The 26,126-nt window shown below is 32.5% G+C and overlaps 3 protein-coding genes across 3 annotated transcripts; all 3 read left to right on the forward strand.

Moving 5' to 3' along the window:
• Positions 1 to 102: 102 nt before the first annotated feature.
• LOC132739102 (uncharacterized) lies at positions 103 to 3,189 on the forward strand (the record flags this gene model as incomplete). The annotated part of the gene is made up of 3 exons (XM_060726752.1): positions 103 to 280; positions 1,642 to 1,836; positions 2,960 to 3,189. Coding segments are annotated over 3 exons (603 nt in total), but the record flags the coding sequence as incomplete, so codon positions are not given.
• An 880-nt stretch (positions 3,190 to 4,069) lies between these two features.
• LOC132739103 (uncharacterized) lies at positions 4,070 to 6,383 on the forward strand. Its single transcript, XM_060726753.1, has 2 exons — positions 4,070 to 4,196; positions 4,519 to 6,383. Exons 1-2 carry the CDS (start codon positions 4,076 to 4,078, stop codon positions 5,739 to 5,741), a joined length of 1,344 nt encoding a protein of 447 aa, XP_060582736.1. The 5' UTR covers positions 4,070 to 4,075; the 3' UTR covers positions 5,742 to 6,383.
• A 15,237-nt stretch (positions 6,384 to 21,620) lies between these two features.
• On the forward strand, positions 21,621 to 23,405 carry LOC132739104 (uncharacterized). Its single transcript, XM_060726754.1, has 3 exons — positions 21,621 to 21,781; positions 22,557 to 22,676; positions 22,964 to 23,405. The coding sequence occupies exons 1-3, from the start codon at positions 21,730 to 21,732 to the stop codon at positions 23,131 to 23,133; spliced, it is 342 nt and encodes a 113-aa protein (XP_060582737.1). The 5' UTR covers positions 21,621 to 21,729; the 3' UTR covers positions 23,134 to 23,405.
• The last annotated feature ends 2,721 nt before the right edge of the window (positions 23,406 to 26,126 follow it).

The raw sequence follows: 26,126 nt of genomic DNA on the forward strand, positions 1-26,126 counted from the left end.
ATTTGGGGAGGGATGTGTTCTTTGTCTTTTTTTCATTTTTGAAACGGTGCAAAGTAAGCATAATGTCACTATGTGATAATTATATTGTTTTGATGACTTCAGCATGCCAAGAAAAAAGGTAAAGTAAATGACATAGCGATGCTGTATTTGGCAGAAACAGTTACACGAAACGGTAAAACAAAGAAGATCAAAGGGCGGTTCTCAACTAGATTGTTTGATTTGAAGGTACAACAGGACATATATCCAGATTGTGTGATAATAGATCCTATCAAATTAAAAGGTAAGAACAAATGATATTGTGTGCATAGTAACGAACAAATATACTTTGGTATAATCTTCTAAAGACCACAAAACATGAACGTACCGTATGTAACGAGACAAAAAAAGTTTTACTTTATACCCTTTTTGTCACGTGTGTGTTTAATTTTGTGTCGATAAAACGAATTCATATTTCGTTTAAACGAAAATAAATAATATTTCGTTCAAACGAAATAACCGTTCGTTTAAACGAAATGAAATTCACTTGACAACAAAGGATTAACGGATTTTACATCTGTTTTACCACAATGTTTGGTCATGTCTCGGCGCTTGATCCACGTAACAAGCTTTCCCGGATAACTAACCAGTAATTATTTATATCACCACGAGTGCAACTGACCGACTTCTAATCCAACATTGTTCCTAAATCAAAAGATCATAATACTTAATGTCCGAGATCAAATGTCATGGAGAAATTACCCCTCGCCCAAACAAGCGACCCATGCCTCTTACAAAATATACAGAAAAATACTATATACTATTATATAAAATTGTATGTAAGTAACATACTTATATGCCTTAGAATAATATATATATATATATATATATATATATATATATAATATATATATATATATATATATATATATATATATATATATATATATATTTGCAGATACTGCTATTCGTCTTTCTGCCTAACTCTGATTGCTCTCGATACAATTCTGGAAGACGAGAAAGGAACAAAATATGCTTCGTAAGAAAGGCGGGAAATAAAAAAACAAGTGCCCCGGTAATTATGTTTTTCTCTATTTTTCTACGTCCGTCCAATGCGTAGTGCATGTAGCATTGAAGTGTTTCCTTTATCAAAGCAAAAGGTGGTGGTAGTTTTCACTCCGGATCACGGCAGTTAGCCACATTGAATTTACCAGAGCACAGTTCAGCCACCGCATCGTTCCTGTGCAGGCTGTTAAGCAGTTTACCATCACTTTCGCAAGGCACTGATAGCGACAGGCGAATGACCGTAAAATATAATCAACACAATTAACAGGAAAAATGAAAACAAAGATTAACTAGGCTATGCGACGTTCACAGAACACAGCCGCGTCACAACTGAACCACAATGGCAGGGCACACATAAGGCACCGAAACAAAGAAAATGGTGATGTCATAAAGGCGGAAAAAGGAGGACAAGAACATGAGAGATTTTTTTCCTTTTCCGTTATGAACAGACTAAATAAAACCGCGACTAAAATTTTCAAAAATTTGTTGTTGTTGTTCTTTAATTGCGCCACAGGGATATCACTTTTCCAGAATTTTTAACAAAGTAGGTATCGCTCAAATATTTATTTTCACAAACAACACAATATTATTTACAGACAGGACAGGGTAATCCTATCGTCTGCACTTTAAATGGCGGGGCGAGCGTTCAGATCGGTATACACATAGATAACAGCGGCTGTTCCAATAATGTGATGGTGGCGACACGATTGTCAAGATTTCGGTCCTGGCTGCGTAAACCATCAAAAGAGAACGCCATTATCAGGAAACTTAAGACCGGTGAAAATGGTGGAACAGGTAATATATCTATGGCATAGTATTGGCAATGACGAAAAATGAAAAACTGCTAGTGTAAAACTACATCTGTTTACAAATTTTTTATTGCAAAGGATAATCATAAAAAATATGAAAGAACGAACAATTTTAAAACAATGTTATAAACAAAACACTTGCGTTAGAGATTTTAAGTATTTCCTCCATGGAAGTGGTTGGTTTGAACGTTATTTTATTTATCTTATTTATATAACCTTATATTGGTTTCGTATCTTCTTAACTTGATCTACACGTACATGTATATACAAATTTTTATTAAAATATTCATTTGTCGCAATATTATATTGCATTAATTTTCTAAATAGTCAAAATCTAAAATTGCTGAAGAGTCGAAATAATCACATGTAAATAAATAAATAAATAAAATTGCCGAAGAGTCGAAATAATCACATGTAAATAAATAAATAAATAAATAAATAAATAAACAAATAAATAAATAAATAAATAAATAAATAAATAAATAAATAAATAAATAAATAAATAAATAAATAAATGAATGAATGAATGAATGAATGAATGAATAAATGAATAAATGAATAAATAAATATAAATGGCTGTTCAGTTTATCAAAGCTATACTATGTGATAAGTCTCCTTTGATCCTCATTCGATCTTTTTTAACCTCACCTTTCGTTTTCGTCCATCAAATAAAACGAAATAAAACAATGGCAAGTTTGTAAGAAAATCGCTTCATAAATTCACATTGCACACAAGTTCTAAAAAACTTCTGGTAGAGACTGACGGATGGACATGTCAACATTTGTTGTCTATGTTTTGTATCTTTATATGTGGAATTTTCCCACATATAAACAAGTTAAATAACAACATAAACGGGTCAATTTTTGTGTGGTTCTTTTCTTTTTTTAACCATTAGACGTTGTTCCGGACGGACTAACAAATGAACGAGTGAATAGGTTTCTTGATATATAAACCAGAAAAAGCTGCGATGGGCCATAAATCTTTTAATAAAAGTACATGTATAATGTTTTGCAAAAGTTTAAATGTTTAAATATTTTGTATAATTTCATTTGAAGGGATATATTTAATTGTATATTTAATTTCGTTTACTTCTAAATGTATTTGGACAGATGGGAATAAAACAACTAACGGAACAACCATTGAAAGTGGTAATCTAACAAAGAACGGAAGTGGTAATGGAACAACCGAGGGTGGTAATGGAACAACCGAGGGTGGTAATGGAACAATCCATGGTGGTAATGGAACGACCGATGGCGGCAATGGAACAATCAATGGTGGTAATGGAACGACCGATGGTGGTAATAATGGAACTACAACGGGTAACTATATAATTATATGAATGACATTTGTTCTTCTAAACGATTTCGGTTATAAACGTTTAGTAATCATTTTTATGACAACGAATGGGAGTTTTTCTCTAATCATAAGACTAAACGCTTTAAAGTTAATGAACTATTTGTTTGCGTTTAATGCACGCTTGTGTACAACGTCGTTCTAATAAAAAGTACAGACAAAAATGATGTCACAAAGTTGTTTTCTTGCACAGCAGACTGGCGTTTCCGTGAGTTTTACCCATAAACATATATCATATTGAGGTTAACCATTTTAAATATGAAATAATATGGCAGAATATGCAAGAAAAAATATCTGAAATATGTTTGCAGTTCGGACCGGAATATCCGTCCCTCGGGAACACGCCCATGGGCGGTAACTCGGCAAGCCTCGTTACCAATAATGGGCGGGGTCCCCTCGGACGGATATTCCGGTCCGAACCGCAACATATGACAGATATTATTAATAATACACTTGTGTAAATATTTAAAGGATATTTTATAAGTGTTAGATCAATACTGAATTTATTGAACGATTTGAATATTACATGTATTTTATTAAAAAACATTGGAGTTCAATAACTTCAGTGATGAAGCTACACGGATATACATGTATTATTATCACATACACACAATCTAAGAGCTGCTTACAGAAGAATCACATTGACGCGCTTCTAAAGAAACGCAAACATTAAGGCTATGTTTGTATTACGCAAATAACGACACGCCAAAATATATGCACGGCCGTTCAATTACGTTTTTACAGAGTTGCATTAGCGTTAAAAGACTTACTTTGTTGTTATATTACTACAAACCAAGTAACGTCATGTGTGAAGAACGGATACAGGAACAACCAGACTTTACGAAACGTTTACAATTTTAGGTCCTGGACCGATGATTAGAATTTGCACAGAGTCTGAGTTTAGATGCCCGGATGGAACCTGTATTCCAGGAAGTGCAGTCTGTGATGGAAAAAATGACTGTCCGTGCGGATTAGCAGATGAAAGTTCTTGTGGTAAAGTTATATGTTTTTATACATGTATAAGTGTTTTCAGCATTCGCATTAGTTGATGGTAAACACAAAAACTATATCCTGTTTAACTGAAAAAATTTCGTAAGGTGTTCTCTTATTTGAAATGTTTTACTTTGCTAGTGAAGCCTTATTCAATCGATAATTACATACACGTCTTTCTGAATTTTCTTATAATACATGTATTTCTTTCTTATGCTCAATTGTGCACCTTCTTTTTACATTTTTGCATAGGTAAAATAATCAAGCTATTGCAGTATGTAGTATTGATATTTAGATGTATAACCGCACTTTTGTACTTTTGAAGGTTGTGACCTGGCTGGTACAGAATTTATCACAGGCTTTCTACACAATGTGGGACCGGAAGTATCTATTTTGTACATAATGGCACCGGAAGTTGCTAATGTCACGGTGACCATACCATTTTTGTCCTACAACGAGTCATTGGTAATACAGGGTGCATATAAATGGAAGTTTGAAGATACGACCTTGGTTATGGCTGAAGAACACTCGAGAAAAGGCGTGCACATAACTTCAGACACACCCATCACGGTAATTGCCGTAAATAGCCGAGAATTGTCATATACAACCGTCGACGGTACTATAGTTTATCCGGTAACTTGTTTATCTTCTGAATACCTAGTTGAGGTACAGAGCCATCGAACTTACAAGACCAGTCAGTATGCCATTATTGGCACACAAAACACAACTACCAACGTCACTATCACCAACAAAAGAGGGAGGGTATTTTACAAGCAGTTGGGCTTTTTAGAGTCCTACTTTTTACAGGAAAAGGATCTTAGAGGAACATCTATATCAGCTACAGACAATGTTGTCGTGATTTCTGGCTCAGAATGCGGTTATGTTCCATCCGGAATGACAGCCTCTTGTGATCATCTTGTTAATCAAGTCCCGCCCAGACCAATGTTTGGCCACGCCTACATTGTTGCCCAACAGAATCCAAGGAAAGGGTTCTCATACCGAATTAAAGCCGCGGAAGACAGTACTGTGGTAACTGTTCGAAATGCAAATGGTGAACTGGTAGCAAATGAAACACTTGATGTTTTAACTGAATTTTTCAAAATGGAACTAGATTCACAACCACTTTCTATCACAGCAAATAAAGGCGTCATGGTCACACAATACGCTCTTGACGCTGTAATCGATGATCTTGGGCTAGGTGATCCATCAATGGTAACACTTCCTGCGCTGAATTCATTCGCCTCTAGCTACAGCTTTGTTATTCCGGACTACTTTTTAAGAGTTGGTGTCACAATTTACATCAGTGCATGTCATGACCCATATGGACTACTTTTGGATGGGAAAAAAATTTCTAATACTATTGTGACACTGGTTACAATTCCGAATTACGGAGATTATAACGTCATCAATATTGACTTACAATCTAAATGGACGACATATAGCTCAGCGTCATTAAGTCATTCTGAACGAGATGTCACTTTTGGCGCGATAATGTACGGTATTCGAATAGAAGGCGCTTTTGCATGGCGATTAGGCGGGAAACTGTAGATAATTTTGATCATCTAACGGAATGTTATAATTTTGATATTAAAGGCCATTTCTAAACAGTATCTTGCGCCCAAAAATAATGAAAAGTTATCTGGTTCTTTTTTTGAAATATCGTGCTAAATTTCATGACAAAATATACATATAATTATGTAATAAACATCTTTTAATAAAATCGTAACGTGTTATAACGGTAAAACATCGAATAAAATGTGGCAATACCACATGACTTATTAATTGTCGTCTGCAAAAATACAAGATGCACAATCTGACTTAAATCAGTTCCGACGTACCAATTCATTCATAAAGTTTGATGTAATCAAAGCGTAAAGGGGTTTATTAAAGGCACATTTTGCCTCAGAAATGAATATTTTTCTATTCTGTAGAAAGGCTGAACACGAGTTTTATAACGTATATGTAACACGTTTAGAGCAATGTAGATGTTTATCACCCAAAGAAAGAAATAATGTGTCATAAAGTAGCAAAATGTAAACAGAGTAGTATTTTGACAAAACACATAGTGATGCTATTTTTACTTATTGTCAAAAAACAACAAGCAAATGAATGATGGTTGAGGTAATTGGTCAATGAGTAACTTTTGGAAACTATAACATGGCAATTAGAATATAAAGCTTTTGAAATAAATAAAAACAATGCATTTCTTGGGCATAATTGGCATTTAATTTTTTGATATACTAGTAGTGTCACATACTATTACCTTGCATTGATTTATTCTACAGTTATTCTCGTCTTAAGTCACGTGGTATGGCCATATGTTTAAGATTCAAAGCACAATTAGTTACTTAAAATATAATTATAGGCCAGCAAAGGTTAACATATTCTTTTATGTTTAGTTTTTTTATTTTCAATGTTAACTTAAGTTTGTTGATTATTATTTTATTAAAACAACAACTTTTATCATATCTTGAAAAAGGAGAATAAAGTTTCAAACATATTCAATTATTGAATGTCTTCTCTTTATTTTTAAAGGGAGTTTGCTGATATACAAACAAACACGTGTACTACAATTGTATTAAAATCAATGTGGAAACTTGAACACCGGGCTATTGGGAAATTGAAATGGAAATTGGAATCTGATGATATAATTGGTTGAGTCGTGGTGACGTTTATGGTTATTTTTAACGGAGTGATTTCATTGGTCGGCACCTTTTAATTATTTTCAGAGATAGACTTTCACATTGTTTAATATCTAACGTGTCGCCTGTGATTCAAAAATGTTTAGCACTTCAAATTCAGACACAAATTAATCATCTTTTTTATCAAATTTTAGAGTGTCGTTAAAGATAAAAATAAGAAAATAAAAATGTATACGTAACACCATATCATAAGCAAACAAGAAAGATTCCTTCTAAAATTCTTTTCACACGGATGTAAGATTAATCATATAAACCGAAACTTTAACATATGGAAACAAGAAGTATATTTGAAATAGATTCATAGCCGAGGAAAACCTGGTTGACTTGCATCTATATAGACCTTTTTGAATTATTTAAAAAAAAAACAAAAAAAAAAAAAACTCTGCAATCTGAATTATACTACGCTACGCATTAGCTCCATTGTTCAGGAAGGAGTTTATTCACGAAAAGAATCGAATTGAATACCCGACTGAACGGCGATGCCTTGCTCATGGGAATGCTAATAATTGTCCTAATTTAAATATTTCTACGCTTAAACATACATGTAATTCTGTATTTTCAGAAAATGAACATTAAAACAATTCAATCTTGCATTTATAGCGCGTAAAATGGGCCACAGTCCAAAGGTTAGGATTTTAATCTTTTTATCCCCATTTACAAAGGGCTCTTAAGTTTACCCTTTTCATACTGGTCGGCTTACTCATCTTAATATGTAACAATAAATGAATTTTTAGCTAATACCAGATCATGTTGTAAACTGTTCAATATACTAGTATTGCACAATTTGGCATGTATTGGCAGGCTATTTATAGACATGCGTTGTGATGCATGTTATAAATAAATACTTTTCAGTCCTGAGGAAACAAACATACATTCAAAATCTGTATATGCAGCGAAACACTTTTTTATGCAATTGCTAAAATCCCCGTTTCATTGCAAGCCGTAATTAATTAATTAGTTAATTAATTAATTAATTAATTTTATTTTTATTTTCATTTTCATTTTTCCCCGAACACTGCGTAGAACTACATTTTATGATTGTTACTCTCTTTTTGTAACAGTGTAATATTTTCAGTCAATAGGTGAATTAAATAACCCACTTAGCTCCTCGTTAAAATATAATCAAGATAAAAAGAATCGAAAATCATAGACCGTTGTGATATGTCTATGTTTGTGTGCGTGCGTGCGTGCAGTTAAGAGGTCAATGGGTTTTAAGATCTTTCTTGTTCGGGAGGACGACTTCGACAATTTAATATTATATTAATTGTTTTTTATAAAGAAGACATTGATGATATAACATAAGATATTATAATATACCTACGCATTTTCAGAAAATGAATATCGAAATTGTGTAAATAGCGGACATTTATCGTAAGATTAAATAGCTGCATAAAAAACAAAAGGTTACAGTTTTATTTTATATGGGCTCTTAACATTGCCCTTTATCAGTCTGACATTGCAAAAACTTATCTTGAAGAAATAACCGACTAGGAGAGGCCCTCAAGATGGAAGAAGGGACATAAAACTGGTAATTAATCTGTTTGGATTGCTTGATTATAGAATTAATCATTCAAAATTAAATATTTGGATTGCTTGATTATGGATACCCCTCCAAATACCACAGTTTATAATATTATGTTAAATTGAAAATATATGAAGCATAAAATTGTGCTATTTCAAAAGATAAAGGTATGGATCTCAGGGTTTTCAGTTCAAAATTATGATCAATGCTAGATGATGAAACTGTAGATGATTTTGATCATCTAGTTAATTTTGTTAACAGAATATTATAATTCAATATTAAAGGCCATTTCTTAACAGTATCTTGAGTCTAAAAATAATAAAAACGTATATGGTTCTTTTGTTTGTAATATCGTGCTAAATTTCATGACAAAAGATACATATAATAAATATAATAATAACATATTCTTTTATGTTTAGTTTTTATTTTCAATGTTAACCTTCCAACTTTAGATCGTTGATTATTATTTTATAAACACAACAAATTTTATCATATCGTGAAAAAGGAGAATAAAGTTTCAAACCTATTCAATAATTGAATGTCTTCTCTTTATTTTTAAAGTTAGAAGTTTATTGGAAGTTTGCTGATATACAAACAAACACGTGTACTACAATTGTATTAAAATTTATGTGGAAACTTGAACACCAGGCTATTGGGAAATTGAATTGGAAATTGGAATCTGATGATATAATTGGTTGAGTCGTGGTGACGTTTATGGTTATTTCAAACGGAGTGATTTCATTGGTCGGCACTATTTAATTATTTTTAAAGATAGACTTTCACAGTGTTCAATATCTAACATGTCGCCTGTGATTCAAAAATGTTTAGCACTTCAAATTCAGACACAAATTAATCATCTTTTTTATCATATTTTAGAAGTGTCGTTCAAGATAAAATAAGAAAATAAAAATGTATACGTAACACCATATCATAAGCAAACAAGAAAATTTCCTTCTAAAATTCTTTTCACACGGGTATAAGATTGATAATGTAAACCGAAACTATTACATATGGAGACAAGAAGTATATTTGATAATACATAGATACATAGCCGAGGAAAACCTGGTTAACTTGCATCTATATAGACCTTTTTGAAGAAAAAAAAAACAACAACACAAAACCAAAAAAACTCGGCAATCTGATTTTTACTACGCTTACTCGTTTAAATCAGATATCCTCAGGTTTCGATGTTTCTTCTCTTCTGTATCAAAGGCAAAAATAAAAAAAAGCACGTTCCCCGTTGTCACAATATGAAACCACGGAAAAAATCAATGAACGAGCATCTGAATTTGATATTTCTATCGCTATCCTATGGAAGCATAAACCTGCCCTTTTAACTTGTGTCTTATGACTTGCGACTTATGACTTGTGACTTTTGACTTCTGATTTGTGACTTACCTGTTTGACATAAATCGGCGCGTTTTCGAATGAAATATGGCAGACGAAAACGCTTTATATTCTAGAACAATTTTCCCATTTAATTGGGGCGTTTTATAACACAGTCTCTTCTAAAATAGTATTTTACCATCTGGATTAGCTGCAATTTAAAGGCTGCTGAGCATCTCATATTGTCGACAGTTGTCCTGACTTATTCAAAATGTAAGTGTTATACAAACCTCTCGCACGTGTAGATTCTCTTAAATTTTATTGTTTTAATGACGGTTGTGGAAGCTGTTCATATCTTGTAAATTAAGATAGTATCATTCGAGGGTTGATGGATTTTTTAATTTTAAAATATATATTCACATTAATCAATTTGCTAGCTAGCGCATAGTGTCGCTCAGGGTAGCAGGCTGACTGAGTGGTTCACACAATTGACTTATAATAGGAGGATTTGCTGGCAGTCTAGGTTTAAATCCTGCTAGGTTTGTGCTAGCTGGTGCTTCACTGGGCAAAAAACTAAACAACCATTGCTGACGTTCCTGTAAGCTCCAACCTTTCTGCACTATCATACTTAAATAAATAATGTTATGTATTATCCAAAGCAAACCCTTGACATGCGAGTTAAAGATTGAAACAAACAAAAGAACATGAACAATTCATGTTAGATTTTTCTTTATACTATGCTAGAACATATAGTACCAGATATATTGTTGTTATTTGCACTTATCATCCTGACTGTTAACACTATTTTTCATATACTTTACAGATACTGACAGATACTGATATAGATGAAAAGAAATAAAAATGAAGATTGGGCCCATAATATTAATGATTGTGGCACTTTTTTATGTGGTGATGTGTGTTGTACCAACCTATTTGCCAAAGCAAACTTTGAATCAGAGGTCCGAACTTATTATTGAATATTTCAAACTTGGTTTCAAATACACCGAGATTCTAGGATTTTTATTAAATAGACATAAAATTTTGTTGTCAATGCGGCAATTATATAGATTCCTAAAGGAGTTTAACCTAAAACGTCGGGAATTACAACCCCACAGTTATTAATACCATTCACAAAGAGCTGAATGCTTGTGGACAAACTATGGGTTATAGGTTTTTGTGGGAACGGCTTTAAATTAATCATAATGTTCAGACAACTTATCAGGAAGTTATGGAGGTAATGAAGATTTTAGATCCTGAGGGCACTCATCTGATCTGAGAAGAACCTATCGTCTAAAAATGCGTGTTTATTGTGCGAAAGGTCCCAACTATATTTGGCATTTAGATGGTTATTGCAAGTTTAAACCCTTTGGATTTTGTGTCCATGGTATTATTGATAGATTAAGTAGAAGACTGATCTGGCTAGAGGTATCGGATACAAACAATAATCCATGCCTCATTCCAAAGTTTTTTTTAAATTCCCTGAAGTCAATTGAAAAGGCACTTCGTATCATACGTTGTGATGCTAGAACAGAAATCTCTGATGTATACCTTTTACAACAGTTCTTTCGCTACAATGCAATTGACGCTTTTGCAAAACACAGAAGTGTTATAATTGGTAAAAGTACTTCCAATCAGCGAGTTGAACGTTGGTTACGCTCTTTACGACAAGAAGATTTACAGTGGTGGCTCAGCTTTTTTAAAGACTTGCAAGATTCTTGACGATATGATAAACTCGACCCAGTCCACTCTGTTAATCTGAAATTTTGCTTCATGGATCTAATTCAAACACACCTTGATCGAATTGCACAAAACTGGAATACTCACGCTATTAGACCCCAAAAGAATAACGAGCTCAATATGGAAAACCTGACGTAATGTTCTATTTACCCGAACTATTTGATAATCAAGATTTCGGTACAAATGTAGATATACAAGACGTAATTTGTTGTCAACGGATGTATTTTATTCCGAAGAACAGAAATAAAGACTTTAAAGAATTGGCTAAACTCTTGAAACCGGATTTACAAATGGCACATGACGCTGAAACGGCATTGCAATTGTTTTTCGAGCTCAATAAATTGGTATGGTTAGCAGACAACCTACGACTAAAACGACAATGCAACACGACTACACAGCTGTAAATATATAAATAGCTACTACAAATGTATGCAATTATGTCTCCACAACACTGTCAAACTGGGTTGAAATAGTTCGTCACCGCTTTGTTCTTTCTACATGGATGGAGGATTTTGAAATAAGTCAGCACAAATGTTCACCATCATAAGATGTGTCCCAGTATAAGATACATTTCCGTACTGAAGGTCAAAGTCTCACTTAGAGGTTAAACGTCCACTTCTATATGAATGAGTGGGTTTTGAAATAACTTGGCACAAATGCCCACCATCACGAGACGAGGTGTCGCTATATACAGCCGCAACCCTGAGTTGAAGGTCAAGGTCACTTGGACAGATTATAACTAATCTGTTATAACTTCTTTATTATTTAAGCCAAAGCCTTGATGTTTTAACACAATTTCATTTGGACAAAAGCAGCCTTCGTCTGAAATGTCAACATTTGGTGTTGAAACATACTTGACATTGACCTTTATCATTAAAGGTTAAAGATGTGTCTGCATACCGGGTACATCTTCTTACGATGGTGAACGTTTGTGCCAAATTATTTCAAAAATCCCTCCATCTAATGTACAGAGATAATACTCTTGAACCTATTCCGGTAACTACCGCTATATTGCACTCAGTGCTGCCGCAGATATCTGCACCGAGCGGTCTGCCATCCAGTGGAGAAACCGGTACTCCTACAAGGCTAGGAAGATAAACAGACTTTTTCTGTGGAACATTAATAGACTATCCTCATTGATAATCGACAGTGATTTCTTTTCTTTTTTGATCAATTATGATATCATTCTTATGTTGATATATACAACTTTTGTTAATGTCCGCACCTAAAATTCAATAAAATGGCTAAACGTCATAGTAGTAGCGTACTTATATATACACTTGTACATGTATTCGCAATAAATATTTCAATCATGACAATAATGAGCATGGTGTTTTGGATTAATCACAAGAAACTCAAAACTGGAACAGTCAATGACATTTGTGTTTTGCATATAAAAATACGAGAATTGCAGATATGGCTTATTCCGAGGGATCACTTTGTTTTGAGATTTTTATTACCATGGCGCGCCCACGTATGCTGTTGTAAAATTGTTGATGTAATCTATTTAAAATATATACATGTAATTGGAAATTCATCAATCAATGTTTCCGACCAAATTTGACAGACAAGTCCCAATCCAAACAACATATATCATTTCTAGTTTATCTTACAACATGGCGATGACTTTAGGTCAACTGACAAGTTTAATTATAAATGTATGTCTAGAACAAAGTTCGCCCGTGCCTGCTCCTGTTTCATTAACAAAAGTACAAAGTATCCGAGCCTCTTTAAATTGTTTTCAAACAGATAACATCAACAATATTCAAACAGCAGATGATGATGCGACATGGTAAGTAATGCCTGCCACACATATTTTAAAGTAACAAAGTCAATGGTGAGTGTCACAGTACCGAACCAAAGTGTGTATATAATATTAGAAAGTTTGAATGCTTAAGATCAAAGCACTTAGATTATATGACCATTTAAAGTCTTTGCACTTGTTGATCATCGTTACCACAAAGTGACCTTTTGACCATTAAAAGAATAATGGATGTGGTATGTAGAACTCATAAAGGTGCATTTACATACAAAGTTTGAAGGTCCAAGGTCAATAGGTCAATGTCACACTTAGAGGTCAAATGTCACATTGTGGTGTAACGTTTCGTGTCTCGAATATAAGTCATTCACTGATGATTGGATTTTCATATAACCTGGCAAAAATGTTCACTTCAACCATATGTTTTGACATCACACAGATTCCTCGCTTCTAGGTCAATGTCACACTTAGAGGTCAAAGGTCACATTTTTGTAAAACATTTTGTCTAAGGAGTAAATGATGATGGGATGTTCAAATAGCCTAGCAAAAATTCCAATATAAATAGAAATTGTGCTGCACGCCCAGGTCCCTCTTTCTATGACAAAGGTCTCAGAGGCCAATTCATGAATTGTCAAATTGTGGTGCATTTTTGTGTCATGTTGGCACGTTGGCACGGCATCATTGGCAATAGTATGTCTCACATTGGCATGCAACTTCCTCAATGAGGTACATGCAAAGGTATTTTGGTTGCAAAGAAAAAGACCTCAAAGATTTCACTTTTATTTCTGAAACTAATTGTTTCATTTTTTTAATCTATAGAAGGAACACATAAACAAAGCAAGAGATATTCGAAAATTATTGCCACATGACCATTTTCTGGAAAACCAATAAATATATTATAAAGATTTGTTTTGCACATTAAAAAATGTTCTTTCTGTTGAAGACTACGTATTTCTTTCTTTCTTAAATCTTACAGATAACCATTCGAATTTTTGCCCAGTATATAAACCTTACCCACTACTGATTTGAATTGCTGATATGCATCGTGCATTGATTTTCGCAACATTATATGGTTGTAAAGCGCGAAGATAAATGACTAGCAAATGCAATAAAACTTTATATAACATCTCATTCTCTGATAGTTTTTCCAGAAAAAAGTCGAGTTACAACACTTTTCGAACTACCCTCGTTTTATTGGACCTTACAACGACCCATACAACTACACCTCCCTTCTTTCCAAAATAAGGACTTATACCATTGTCTCTCCTCTTTACTAAGACGTTGCTGATATTTACTTTATTTCACTGTCAACATAAAATCCAAAAAGTTGTTCAATTATTATTAAACTACATAAGATGATCAAACAATGACAAACAACAACGATAAAAATTGAATAACGGTGCATACATAAGCTTATGTTACTACATGTAAAATAAATGTTGTTTTAAATAAGTTGTATGCAGTGTGTACGTTTGAAGAAAAACTACACACCCAAAGATTAGTTACATGAATATCTATAACTTGGAATGCACATTGTGAAGAAATTTAGTAGTTTACATAAATCTGAATCTGTTTAGCAATAGTTAACTAAAAGTTAGACACTCATAGGTTCTTTATAGGAAAGATGATCAGACACAATGTCACCACATTAAGATAAACAAACGCAATCTATAACAAATCGAGAAAAGTACTTAAAACGTAGATTATATCAAAATTAACTGATACAATTCATTAATCAATGAACAAAAATATTCTATGTAAAAACTCGTTGTCTGCCATATTTCATTCAAAAAAGCGCCGAATTATCATGTTCATCAGACAAGTCAAAAGTCACAAGTCAAAAGTCATAAGTCACAAGTCACAAGTCAAAAGTCATAAGTCATAAGTCACAAGTCAAAAGTCAAAAGTCATAAGACACAAGTAAAAAGGGCAGGTTTATGCTTCCATACTATCCCCTTCTCTGCCGTCACAATAAGTAAACCTAAATAAAAGAGCCAATCAATGTGCGGGTAACAAATACCTGCACGGCAGTTAACGCACTGTGCGTGAATATTATTTATACGATGACAATCTGACACATTATCAACTGAAAGGTCACCAAACTATGATACAAAGAGTTTTTTTGTACATATGATGGAATGTAAGCGAAACTTGCGAAACAACAACAGTAAACATAATTATCAGTTGTACAGATTTTTGGTTGCTGAAAAACTATTTTGAAGACTTGGAAATTGAATAATAAAACATAATAACATTAATGTTTCTTCTAATAAAATTTTATTCCCTTCTTTACAGTATTTTTGAACGAAGCCTAGTACTTGTTTATACATACGCCGTGTGTATGCATATGTTGACAATTATATGGATACAATCAATTAATTTGTTTTCAAATACTGATAAAATGATAACGAAATGTATCTATGATCGTTCATCAAACAACTAAAATAAATAAAATGTTATCTTTTATTTAATCAAAGTCTGGATTTTCAGTAGGGTGTTCATCTCAAGAGTCAATGACGTAATATCTGGGTATATATCACCATATGATATCTACAATCATAGATACATGTATCTTTATGCTGCCTTGTTATTGTTTAATTATAATATTTTACCTTTTAAAGTAAACTTAACAGTGGTAGTTCTAAACGAGTATATTAATGTAAAAATAAAAATAATTCACAATAAATATCAGTTGTTTGTTTTTCTTTTGTTTTGAACCCATTTTTAGGTATCTGAAATAAAGTTTATCCGAAATTCCGTACAATTTCCTGAACAAAATCCTGTGTAGCGGAGCACGAAGAGTCCGGCAAGATCAGAGTATAGTCATATGATACGTAGTTAATGTTTTTGCTTTAATTCATTTTACTCGTATATTGTTTTGGGATAATGAATGATATATAAGGAACACCACATGGGTCTAAAAGCCTAAAAAACATAAAATTTCAATTCTTACATAGATCAGCTGATACTTGAAATAGACCGTTATCGTTATCGGTTGGCTGGGTTTTTTGCGTGTTTTATCTTTTATTTTATTTTTTTTGTATTTTTGTAATTTTCTTTACAAAACCTTAAAATATGTAATAAATAAGAGTATACATTTACATATCAATATCTATAATGCGTATTCTGATTTTCCATATTTGCACTGTAATTTAAAAAAAGATAAGCTCTATTGTTCAGGAAGGAAAAACAATCGAATACTCGACTGCACGGCGATTCCTTGCACACGTAAATGTTATTATCTGGCCTTATTTTAATATTTCTATTTATTAATCTTATCTGCTGAATCCTACATATAATTCTGTATTTTCAGAAAATGAATTTTGAACCTGTCCAATCTTGCATTTATAACGATTAAATAGGCCACAGTCAAAAGGTTAGGATTTTAATCTTTTTCCCAATTTACAAAGGGCTCTTAGGTTTACCCTTATCATTCTGGCCTGCTAACTCATCTTGATATATAACAATAACTGAATTTTCGCTAAATTAAATACCAGGCCGAATCATGTTTTAAACTGTTCAAATATATTGCACAATTTGGCATGTATTGGCATTCTATTATAGGCACGCGTTGTGATGCATATTATAAATGAATAAACACTTTTCAGTCCTGAGGAAACGAACATACATTCAAAATCTGTATATACAGCGAAACATTTTTTAATTGTCGTTTCATTACAAGACGTAATTAATTAATTGGTTTATTAATTGATTGATTAATTAATTAATTTTTATTTATCTTTGTTTTTTTCATTTTTCCCCCTTCTTGTTGTGTCCGAAAACTGCGTAGGACTGCATTTCATGAGTGTAACTCTAATTTTTGTAACAGTGTAATATTTTCTTAAATAACACACTTTGCGAACTTCAGCTCCCCTTTAAAAAAATATAATCATTGACAAAATAAAAAGAATCGAAAATCCCAGACCGTTGTGGTGTGTCTATGCTTGTGTGCGTGCACACGTTCTTGCGTGCATGAACATAAAGGAATCTTAGAGGTCAGTGGGTTTAAATATCTTTATTGTCTGGGAGGCAAATTTAGACAGTTAAATATTATAATTGTTTTTATGAAGAAAAAAATGATGATTATAGCTATGCATTTTCGGAAAATGAATATCGAAAGTATATAAGCGGACATTTATCGTAAGATTAAATAGCTGCATAAATCAGGTCACAGTAATTGTATTATGTTTTCATTTTAAATGGGCTCTGAACATTGCCCTTTATCAGTCTGAACAAAAAGTCTTGCAAATACTCATCTTGAAGAAATAACCGGCTAGGAGAGGCCCTCAAGTTGGAAGAAGGGACACCAAACTAGTAATTAATTGTTCGATATCAAGTCTTTGAATTGCTTGATTATAGAATAACTTATTCTAAATTATGTATTTTGATAGCTTAATTAAGAATTTGATTATTCTCAATCATGTCTATGGATTGCTTGATTACAGATACCCCTCCGGAATTGATCGTTTATGTACATAAAGAAAAAAAAACATGCAGTGAAATCATTTTTAACTTTAAGCGATCAACAATTGTTTATTGATTTGAAGTTTACAACACCCGAGGCCAGCCAAAATCGTCTTTTCCATTTTGACGCCATATCACATAAACTGCGTAAGTGCGCCGTAAAAGCAAACAAACCATGTTTATTTATCTTTTTTTATTGATGAAATCAAATGGAAGATCACGGTGCCCTACTGGAATGCTGCAGAATCCGTTAGCGTGAGCCTGTTCAATGACAAAATTGAAAAATGCAAGATCCAGTGTGCGTGTAAGTATCTTTCCTTCGCCCCTAGTTTTTTTTTTTAATATTGACCCCGCTTTCCACGACCATCAAATCCCCTTCCCCTACACCCCTTAACTTTTGTAGACTTATTGATTTATCTTTTTTTTTAAATTTCCTTGTCGATTTTTTTTATGTCCTAGTATTGACAATTTCAACAAATCAAAACTGAAAATGGAGACATTATGAATTTAAAATATTACGCAGGGCAAAACAGTTTATAAGCATCTAGCCACATAGGATCAAAGTATTAACAGAAATGCGACAGACCTGAGCAGGACTAAAAGAGTGGAGCATTCTTTTTTACATAACAAAGAATATTTTTTAAGTGTTATGGTAGTGTATTTTATCAATAATTTCCCATGTCCTGCTGCTTTTAATCTACCAAAATGTATGTTATCTTTGACCTTCGCACGAATCAACATGTTTTGCTTTTCTCAATTATTGATTTCGGTTAAAAATTCTTCCGCAAAGGAATATTTATATGGACTTCTTTCGGTACGATCTCGACCGGTAACTAAAAGTCATAAAAGTATTTAAAGATTTAAAGATACACGTAAAGAGTCACAGTAATGTTATTAATATGCACGTATTTGCTTTAATTTTGATATTCTTTCACGCAACCAAATAGTTAAATTGAATAATGAATGTTTTGAAACTTTCAAATAATTACTTAATTATAATATTATGTTGTTTATTATGACGATGATCTTGTAACGTTTACGGACACTTCTGTACTTTTGAAACAAACAAAAATAAAGAGTGAGCTTAATATTAAAATAAGGTTCAGCAAGGAAGGGCATCAATCAATGAACGCATACCCCAACAGAAACGAACCAACACATGACGACCTTCAAGGATCCCAGCAGGAAACAAAACAAAAACAGGGGACACAAGGGCAAATGTCGGTATGAGCTTTCTTTATGTCGTCTGTAGCTTTTCAGATATCAAGAAACTTTGTCGTGGCATCCCTTAATAACGTCCAAACAAAAATAGAAATGTTGCAGTCTCAATTGATTAAGTCTGTTCATAAACCATACTTGTAATTGCAAGCTACTGTCCAGGCACGCTAGCACCGACTGAAGCAGAATTCAACATTTAAACATAATGCAATTTGACTGTAGAAACATTCGCAGATTTTTTATACGGCGGTCATCATGGAACATCCGCAAATTTTTTATACGATTTTTTATACGGCGGTCATCATGGAACCTTCACTGTGACACGTTAGTTCCATTCCACGAAAAAACATCGTATGGTCTCAAAGTAGAAAAATACATTTGTCCTAAACGAGAAAACAATGGGTGAAACTAAACAAACTGGAATTTTTGAAAGGGGGTCAGATATTATGAAGCCTGCATATCACAGATAAAACGTCCGAAGACAGATTAAAAAAGAATACACTATTTTCTAAGGGAGATTATACAGCATTCATGTAGGAATACTGGAACCACCGAAGTAGAAAAATGTCAAATGAAAAGAAGCAGAGATAACAGTATCATGTACACACAACAACAATGAAACGATCTTCAAGGATCGAAAATATAATATATTTGATTATATATATACTGGGCGACTTTTTACGGTTTCCACACAGCAAAAATAACATAGACGTTGCTATAAAATGAGACAAACAGAGGCTGATAATGTTTACTTTTGTCATTGTTGTCCTTCTTTTCCAAGAAAAGAGTGGGATTTAGCTCCACTTTTCAAAGAAAGGAGTGGAGCTATTGTCATGACGCTCTAGTCGGCGTTCGTTAACCTTTTTATTAAGATCCATTTTCTTAGAAATTAAAACAGCTATTCACTTCGTAAGGAAACAAATATTAAGAGGGCAGATAATAAAGTAACGCGAATAGCAAACAAACATTTGTTAACGTAATAGAATAGAGAAAAACGAAATTCATAAAGAACGCACACTCAGCTCTGGTGAATTTAATGTGGCTTGCTGCCGTGATCCAGAGTGAAACCTACCAAAAACATCACCACATGGTCCTGTTTATACATAATGAACAATAACTTATCGAGTTTTAACAAACCTAAAGCAATCAGCTTTCGTCCGGGAAAAAATGTATGTGCACTCTGACCAATCTCCATACCGTTGGTAGCACAGTTTGCAAAGTTTTGAAATTCCTTAAACTTTGAATAGACTGCTCCGAATTTTTTTGAAATAGGGCAAACGAATTGCACAAATTCAGCAGACAAAGGATTGATAAAAAAATCAATCTTATTTGATATTTCTATTTAGATATCATTTTTTAAAATATTTTTAGTGTTATAAAACACGATCTCTACGTCATCGCGAAGTGTTTACAGAAAATGTAATGGAAATGTATATAACATGTCACTACAAATGCGACTTAAATTATTTTTTCGCTTTCGTTTGCTCAAAAATCACAATGACCTCTACCACTATACAAGTTTGCTTCTTTAAAAAGAATCATGCGAGAGGTCTTTTATTAAATGCCGGGAAAGTAAGAACTTCTAATTGGTCAAAATGAATTTGCAAATAATAGCGACATATCGGCTATTTATATTTTTTAAAAAATCGCTTCCAAAATATATACAATAGCTTTCCATCAGTACGTTCAAGTATTTTGAGTATAATGATTAAACAAAGTGCAACTTGAGCATAATTTATGAATGTTTGTCACATGTCTTACCTTATCTGCATTTCAGTATTGATTGGCTGTTTATTAAAAAACATCAAAGTGAAACATTTTCAAAAAATTGCATTTTTTTTATTTATCTATATTTGTATTCAACCAATAAATCATTTAAAAGGGTTTGATGGTGTCTTTAGCAAATATTATAATCTCTTTTATTTCATGGGATGCATTTTTCGAAAGTGGTTTTAAATCAATCTTTGACGATGGTAATAATATAGTCCGGTTGTTTGTTGAGAAACCGCGATATATAACTACGCGTCCTAATTATAAAACACTTTAACTTGATCACAAAAAATTAAACATGATTTATATAATTAATTAGAAAAATAATGCAACGATGTCCATTTTTATAAGAAAACCTCCACAATTTATTTATAGATTTTAAATTAATGAAGTTATTGAAAAGGCTGTTTGACTGTTCAGTAACTCACTTTATCCATGCAAAATTAAAATTAATAATATGAAAGTACTTTTTCTACAAAGATGTGTACTGTGATATAAATTGATTGATATTTTGATTAATTGGTATAACAATCCGATTGTTTAATTATTAATTAATTAATAATTAATTAATTGACACAATTGCTTAATTAATTGATTGATGATTTAATTGAGGGATTTATAAACTGATTGATTGATATATTAATTAATTGGTGAATTTATGGACTTATTAAATAATTAATAAACAAATTGACTGAATGACAGATTGATGAATTGGTTGGTTGGTTGATCGATCGATCGATTGATTGATTGATTATAAATCTTTGCATAATGCAAGTTCGTGTTCATGTTTATGTCAGATTTAGAAAATAACTAAAATAAGCTACTACAGACAAAGATAACCATTTTTTTTTCGGTATCCTACAACAACATGAACATTCCCGCTTTAAATGATAGTTTCATGTCGACATATTCTTAACAGGCAGTTAACCGCCAACATCAAAAAAGTAGTGCGATATTATTGACATCAAGGTTTGGTTCAGTTGAGGTCTGGGCAGCGTTGAAGAAGGGTTTCAACAACGAGTAATTTATCATTTCAATATGAACAGCGCAAATACATTTTTGTTTGGCATTTTGATTTTTCTTGTTACTGGTGAGTACATTTAATATACATTAATTTTATGATATAATAGATATTGATAAATATATAAAGTTTATCCAGCGTCAATAATTTGACAATGTTTCTAACTTTGAAGACACAAAAAGGAAAAAAAAATATCTTTGTTAAACAGTTCAACGTCTGCACATTCTATTTTAATGTCTTTCATTTTTCAATAATCTATTGGTTTAAAAAGGAAAAACACGTTCAAGTACTTCGTTTACATGAACCATTTTTTTTTTTAAATTTATAATTTCAAAAATCCTGGCAGCCCTTAAGCGAGGTGTTAAACGAATTCTTCTATTTCGTCAATAACAGTCTTTCAGAATCAGTAATTTTTGAAAGTAAATATAAAACGTGTATTTACTTTAATTTTTATTTAATTATTTTAATTTATTTTTTAAGCGGGAGATAGTAATTTTATTGTATTTTTCTCAATTTATTTATTTGTTATTTATTTATCTATTTATATATTTCGTGTATGTTCATTGGAAAAAATATCATTTTCCGGGTGTAAACCATATTTGCTAGGTAAGATAATATACCTCTTGTCGCTTCCTAATTCCCTAGATACGAGTTCGACAGCACTAATTTGCTTTTCATGGCATCAACCAGATAACATTGATAAACCCTTGCGCGGTGTTATAACTAAGCATTGATAAAATCAGTGAAGCAAATTTTCTTTATTAAAGCCAAAATTAACCACGTTAAAACAGCTTGATCACGATCGATTATTTCTTTAATAAAGATTTTTCTTCTTTATTTTCAGTGATTAGCGTGCAGTCTTTAAAATGTTACCAATGTACAGCATGTAACGACCCTTTCGACGAAGGCGAAGCTTCAACGGTTACATGCTCGGGATCATGTGTAAAGGGCAAAGTTGGTGATGGTAAGTGATGAATTAACTATGTATAATAACAAACACAAGTATCAATAGCTAACTAACAGGTATTTTCATAATTGTGTACAAGAACATGATTAAGATGGATGTCCGTACGTCATTTGCTGTAAACTGTAATACAAACATAAAGTGTGCTAAAACGACAATCATACCTATCACAAACACCTTTTCTTTCTCAGATGATCGTGTTTGAATAAATGAACTATTAAAATTTTTGTATGTCAGACTTTTCAATTTATAAACGTATCCTTTCAATACATTTTTACATTAAACAGTTGTGGCAAGAGCCTGTTCACTTATCAGTGGAGGCGACACGTGTGAAGAAAAAGACGGTGCTCAAGCATGTTCGTGTACGTCCGACTTGTGTAACAGTGCGTCTGGATTCAGCGTCTCATTTCCTGTCGTCTGCATATCCGCTATCATCTTGTTTCTAGGGGTGTTATAAACGAACAAACAATTGATATAAAACAATTAATATGTCTTTAGTATTGTTGACGGACTTTTTTTCTACCACATGATTGTGTCTTCTTTTTTGTCACTTACAGGTATTTTCTAGCATTAAATCATTAGTGCTTCAATAAGGACATCCATGTAGAACGTGTTTACAATGTACGATACCTAGACTATCATATTTCAATTCAGTAATGTTTTTAAGTTTGGAACCAACAAGATCAATTTTTACATTATAGTGTGCATCAATAAAAGAAAATGTTTTTGTGCCCTCTTTCTTGTTTCTTTCCCTGCTGGGTCCATACCAATGTTCCTGTGTATATGGGTGTTGTTGGGGCTGCGTTAAGGAAATGTCACTCTCCCTTTTTATTTTTATTGATTGATTGTTGTTGTCATATAATGAATGCTCGATTTTTGTAATTATGATCACCATATCAAGATGGAAATTTTAAAGTATCGAGGTTTTAGCACTGATATCGATGATCGGAAACCGAAATCCAATACATATCAAATTCCGAGGAAGTTGTGAACTTCGAGCCACTTAAGAACGATATTAATCAAAATCAAGTTTACTTTGAACTTTGAATTAGCTTGAAAATCAAAATTAAAAAGCCATAAATGTAGCAATGTTAAAAAACGTTATCGAAGATCGAAATTCAAGATTTTCATTAGCTGATTTTTTTTTGGTATTTTCGAACCAGCTAAACCATCTGAAAGATCAAAACATAAAATTCTTTTAAAAATTGAAATGGAAAATTAATAGTTTTTGAAGTTGATTTTCAAGCTAGTTTGAAGATCGAAATTCCAAGTTTTCAAAATAGCAAATACTTTTAGTCAGGTGCAGGCATATCACAACTTTACATATATTAAACGATCGATGGATTTTAAGTTCTGGTTGTTGTTTCGGTTACATATTAAACTAAACACGTTCCTTTATGAATTCTTGGCATAAAATAGATTTGATAACACCACTATGTCGAACACACTCCTAAAAATATTAAGGCAAGATCAATGTATCGATTACAAAATATTCCAAACTAAGAGATCGGCTTTTACGTTAATGATTCAAATATGTATTGTAGATATTTTATGTTTATTTTACTAATTATGACAGAAAATATTCATCATTAATTTATTGACTTATATATGTTCTCTCCTTTCGAAACCCTGCAATCGTCACATTAGAGAAAATCAGTGCTTTACATATTAACCAAAAATGTTTGAATGGATAAATACCATAGCTATTTTGAGGTCACATACTTTAACTTTCCTGCTCCCCTCTCGCCAACTCTCAGTAACTCCTAACACTTAAACATGAATGTGACATTATGTTTCAATACTAAAAAGGAGAGAAACGGAATCTGCAAAGAACACTTGAAACAGCGAAATAGGAAATGTTACAGAGATTTATCCCAACGACTAAACATATTCAATTTTGCCGTTTTAGACTTTATTTTCTTTTACACAAAGATTCAAAAATTTAAAGTTATTTTTTCCTACAAGACTTAAAAGGTTTATTAAGCGTGATCAAATGCTTTGGCGCCATTAGCCCACAAATGTGGGCAAGTGTGTGTGTGTAATGCAGCACTAGGTCTATCGAATTTAGACAATTGGCGATAGAAAATCATTTAATTTCTTTAGTGCGTACGATGCAAACAATATTACACCACATGTGTCTTTAAAAAAAAACAACTAATTATGTGAAATTTCTGTCAAATGTTGTGAATAACGCTGTTACATGCATCAAGGCACACAGAACCATCTCGTGGAAGAAATTGAATTGATAGAACACAGTTTTTGTATTGCTTTTTTCCCTTTCTCCCTTTCTCCAATCACGTGCCTTAAAAGGTGTAGGTTAATCAATCTGTTTATTACTAACTACAATAATGAGTCTATTTAGTATTGTCAGTAAATTTAAGCAATATGGTCAAATTTACTTTGGCTCTTTGTTAATTGCGATGATTACAGCTCTTGTTAATATAAATGGAGATTTTGATAAATTGTTAATAATTGTTAAAATAATTTCTATATTGTATACATTCTATACAACGGTCACTCTTCGTTATTACAGTATTATGTTACGAGTATATCAGCTGACATAATTTACATATTAGCTTCCAAACATTGTGACAGTATTGATTTTATTATATTATTTTTTGTAACAACGAGGTACTTTATGTGTACAATTTGGAAATGAGCTATTCTTCTTATTTTTTCTTTGTCATGTAAGTATTACCCAGTAGGAACCGGAGAAAGAAGGGGAATGAGCATCCATTTTTCATTTTTAAAAAAGGCATTTTAGTGTTTTAATAAAATCTAGTTAGATATTAACAAAATTTCCACGTTCTACAGCGTTTAAGTAAGTAAGTGATGAATTAACTATGTATAATAACAAACACAAGTATCAATAGCTAACTAACAGGTATTTTCATAATTGTGTACAAGAACATGATTAAGATGGATGTCCGTACGTCATTTGCTGTAAACTGTAATACAAACATAAAGTGTGCTAAAACGACAATCATACCTATCACAAACACCTTTTCTTTCTCAGATGATCGTGTTTGAATAAATGAACTATTTTTAAAATTTTTGTATGTCAGACTTTTCAATTTATAAACGTATCCTTTCAATACATTTTTACATTAAACAGTTTGTGGCAAGAGCTGTTCACTTATCAGTGGAGGGACACGTGTGAAGAAAAAGACGGTGCTCAAGCATGTTCGTGTACGTCCGACTTGTGTAACAGTGCGTCTGGATTCAGCGTCTCATTTCCTGTCGTCTGCATATCCGCTATCATCTTGTTTTCTAGGGGTGTTATAAACGAACAAACAATTGATATAAAACAATTAATATGTCTTTAGTATTGTTGACGGACTTTTTTTCTACCACATGATTGTGTCTTCTTTTTTGTCACTTACAGGTATTTTTCTAGCATTAAATCATTAGTGCTTCAATAAGGACATCCATGTAGAACGTGTTTACAAG

This window comes from Ruditapes philippinarum, unplaced genomic scaffold, assembly GCF_026571515.1.
Source record: "Ruditapes philippinarum isolate M1 unplaced genomic scaffold, ASM2657151v2 ctg12808_1_1_1_1, whole genome shotgun sequence".
NCBI classification, from domain to species: domain Eukaryota; kingdom Metazoa; phylum Mollusca; class Bivalvia; order Venerida; family Veneridae; genus Ruditapes; species Ruditapes philippinarum.

What these genes read in the sequence shown, in the direction of transcription:
- LOC132739103 (XM_060726753.1), top strand. Translation starts at nt 4,076, where the DNA reads ATGATTAGAATTTGCACAGAGTCTGAGTTTAGATGCCCGGATGGAACC. An exon ending in AGCAGATGAAAGTTCTTGTG is followed by an intron (nt 4,197 to 4,518) that starts GTAAAGTTATAT and finishes GTACTTTTGAAG; the next exon opens with GTTGTGACCTGGCTGGTACA.
- LOC132739104 (XM_060726754.1), top strand. Translation starts at nt 21,730, where the DNA reads ATGAACAGCGCAAATACATTTTTGTTTGGCATTTTGATTTTTCTTGTT. An exon ending in TTTGATTTTTCTTGTTACTG is followed by an intron (nt 21,782 to 22,556) that starts GTGAGTACATTT and finishes CTTTATTTTCAG; the next exon opens with TGATTAGCGTGCAGTCTTTA. An exon ending in AAAGGGCAAAGTTGGTGATG is followed by an intron (nt 22,677 to 22,963) that starts GTAAGTGATGAA and finishes TACATTAAACAG; the next exon opens with TTGTGGCAAGAGCCTGTTCA.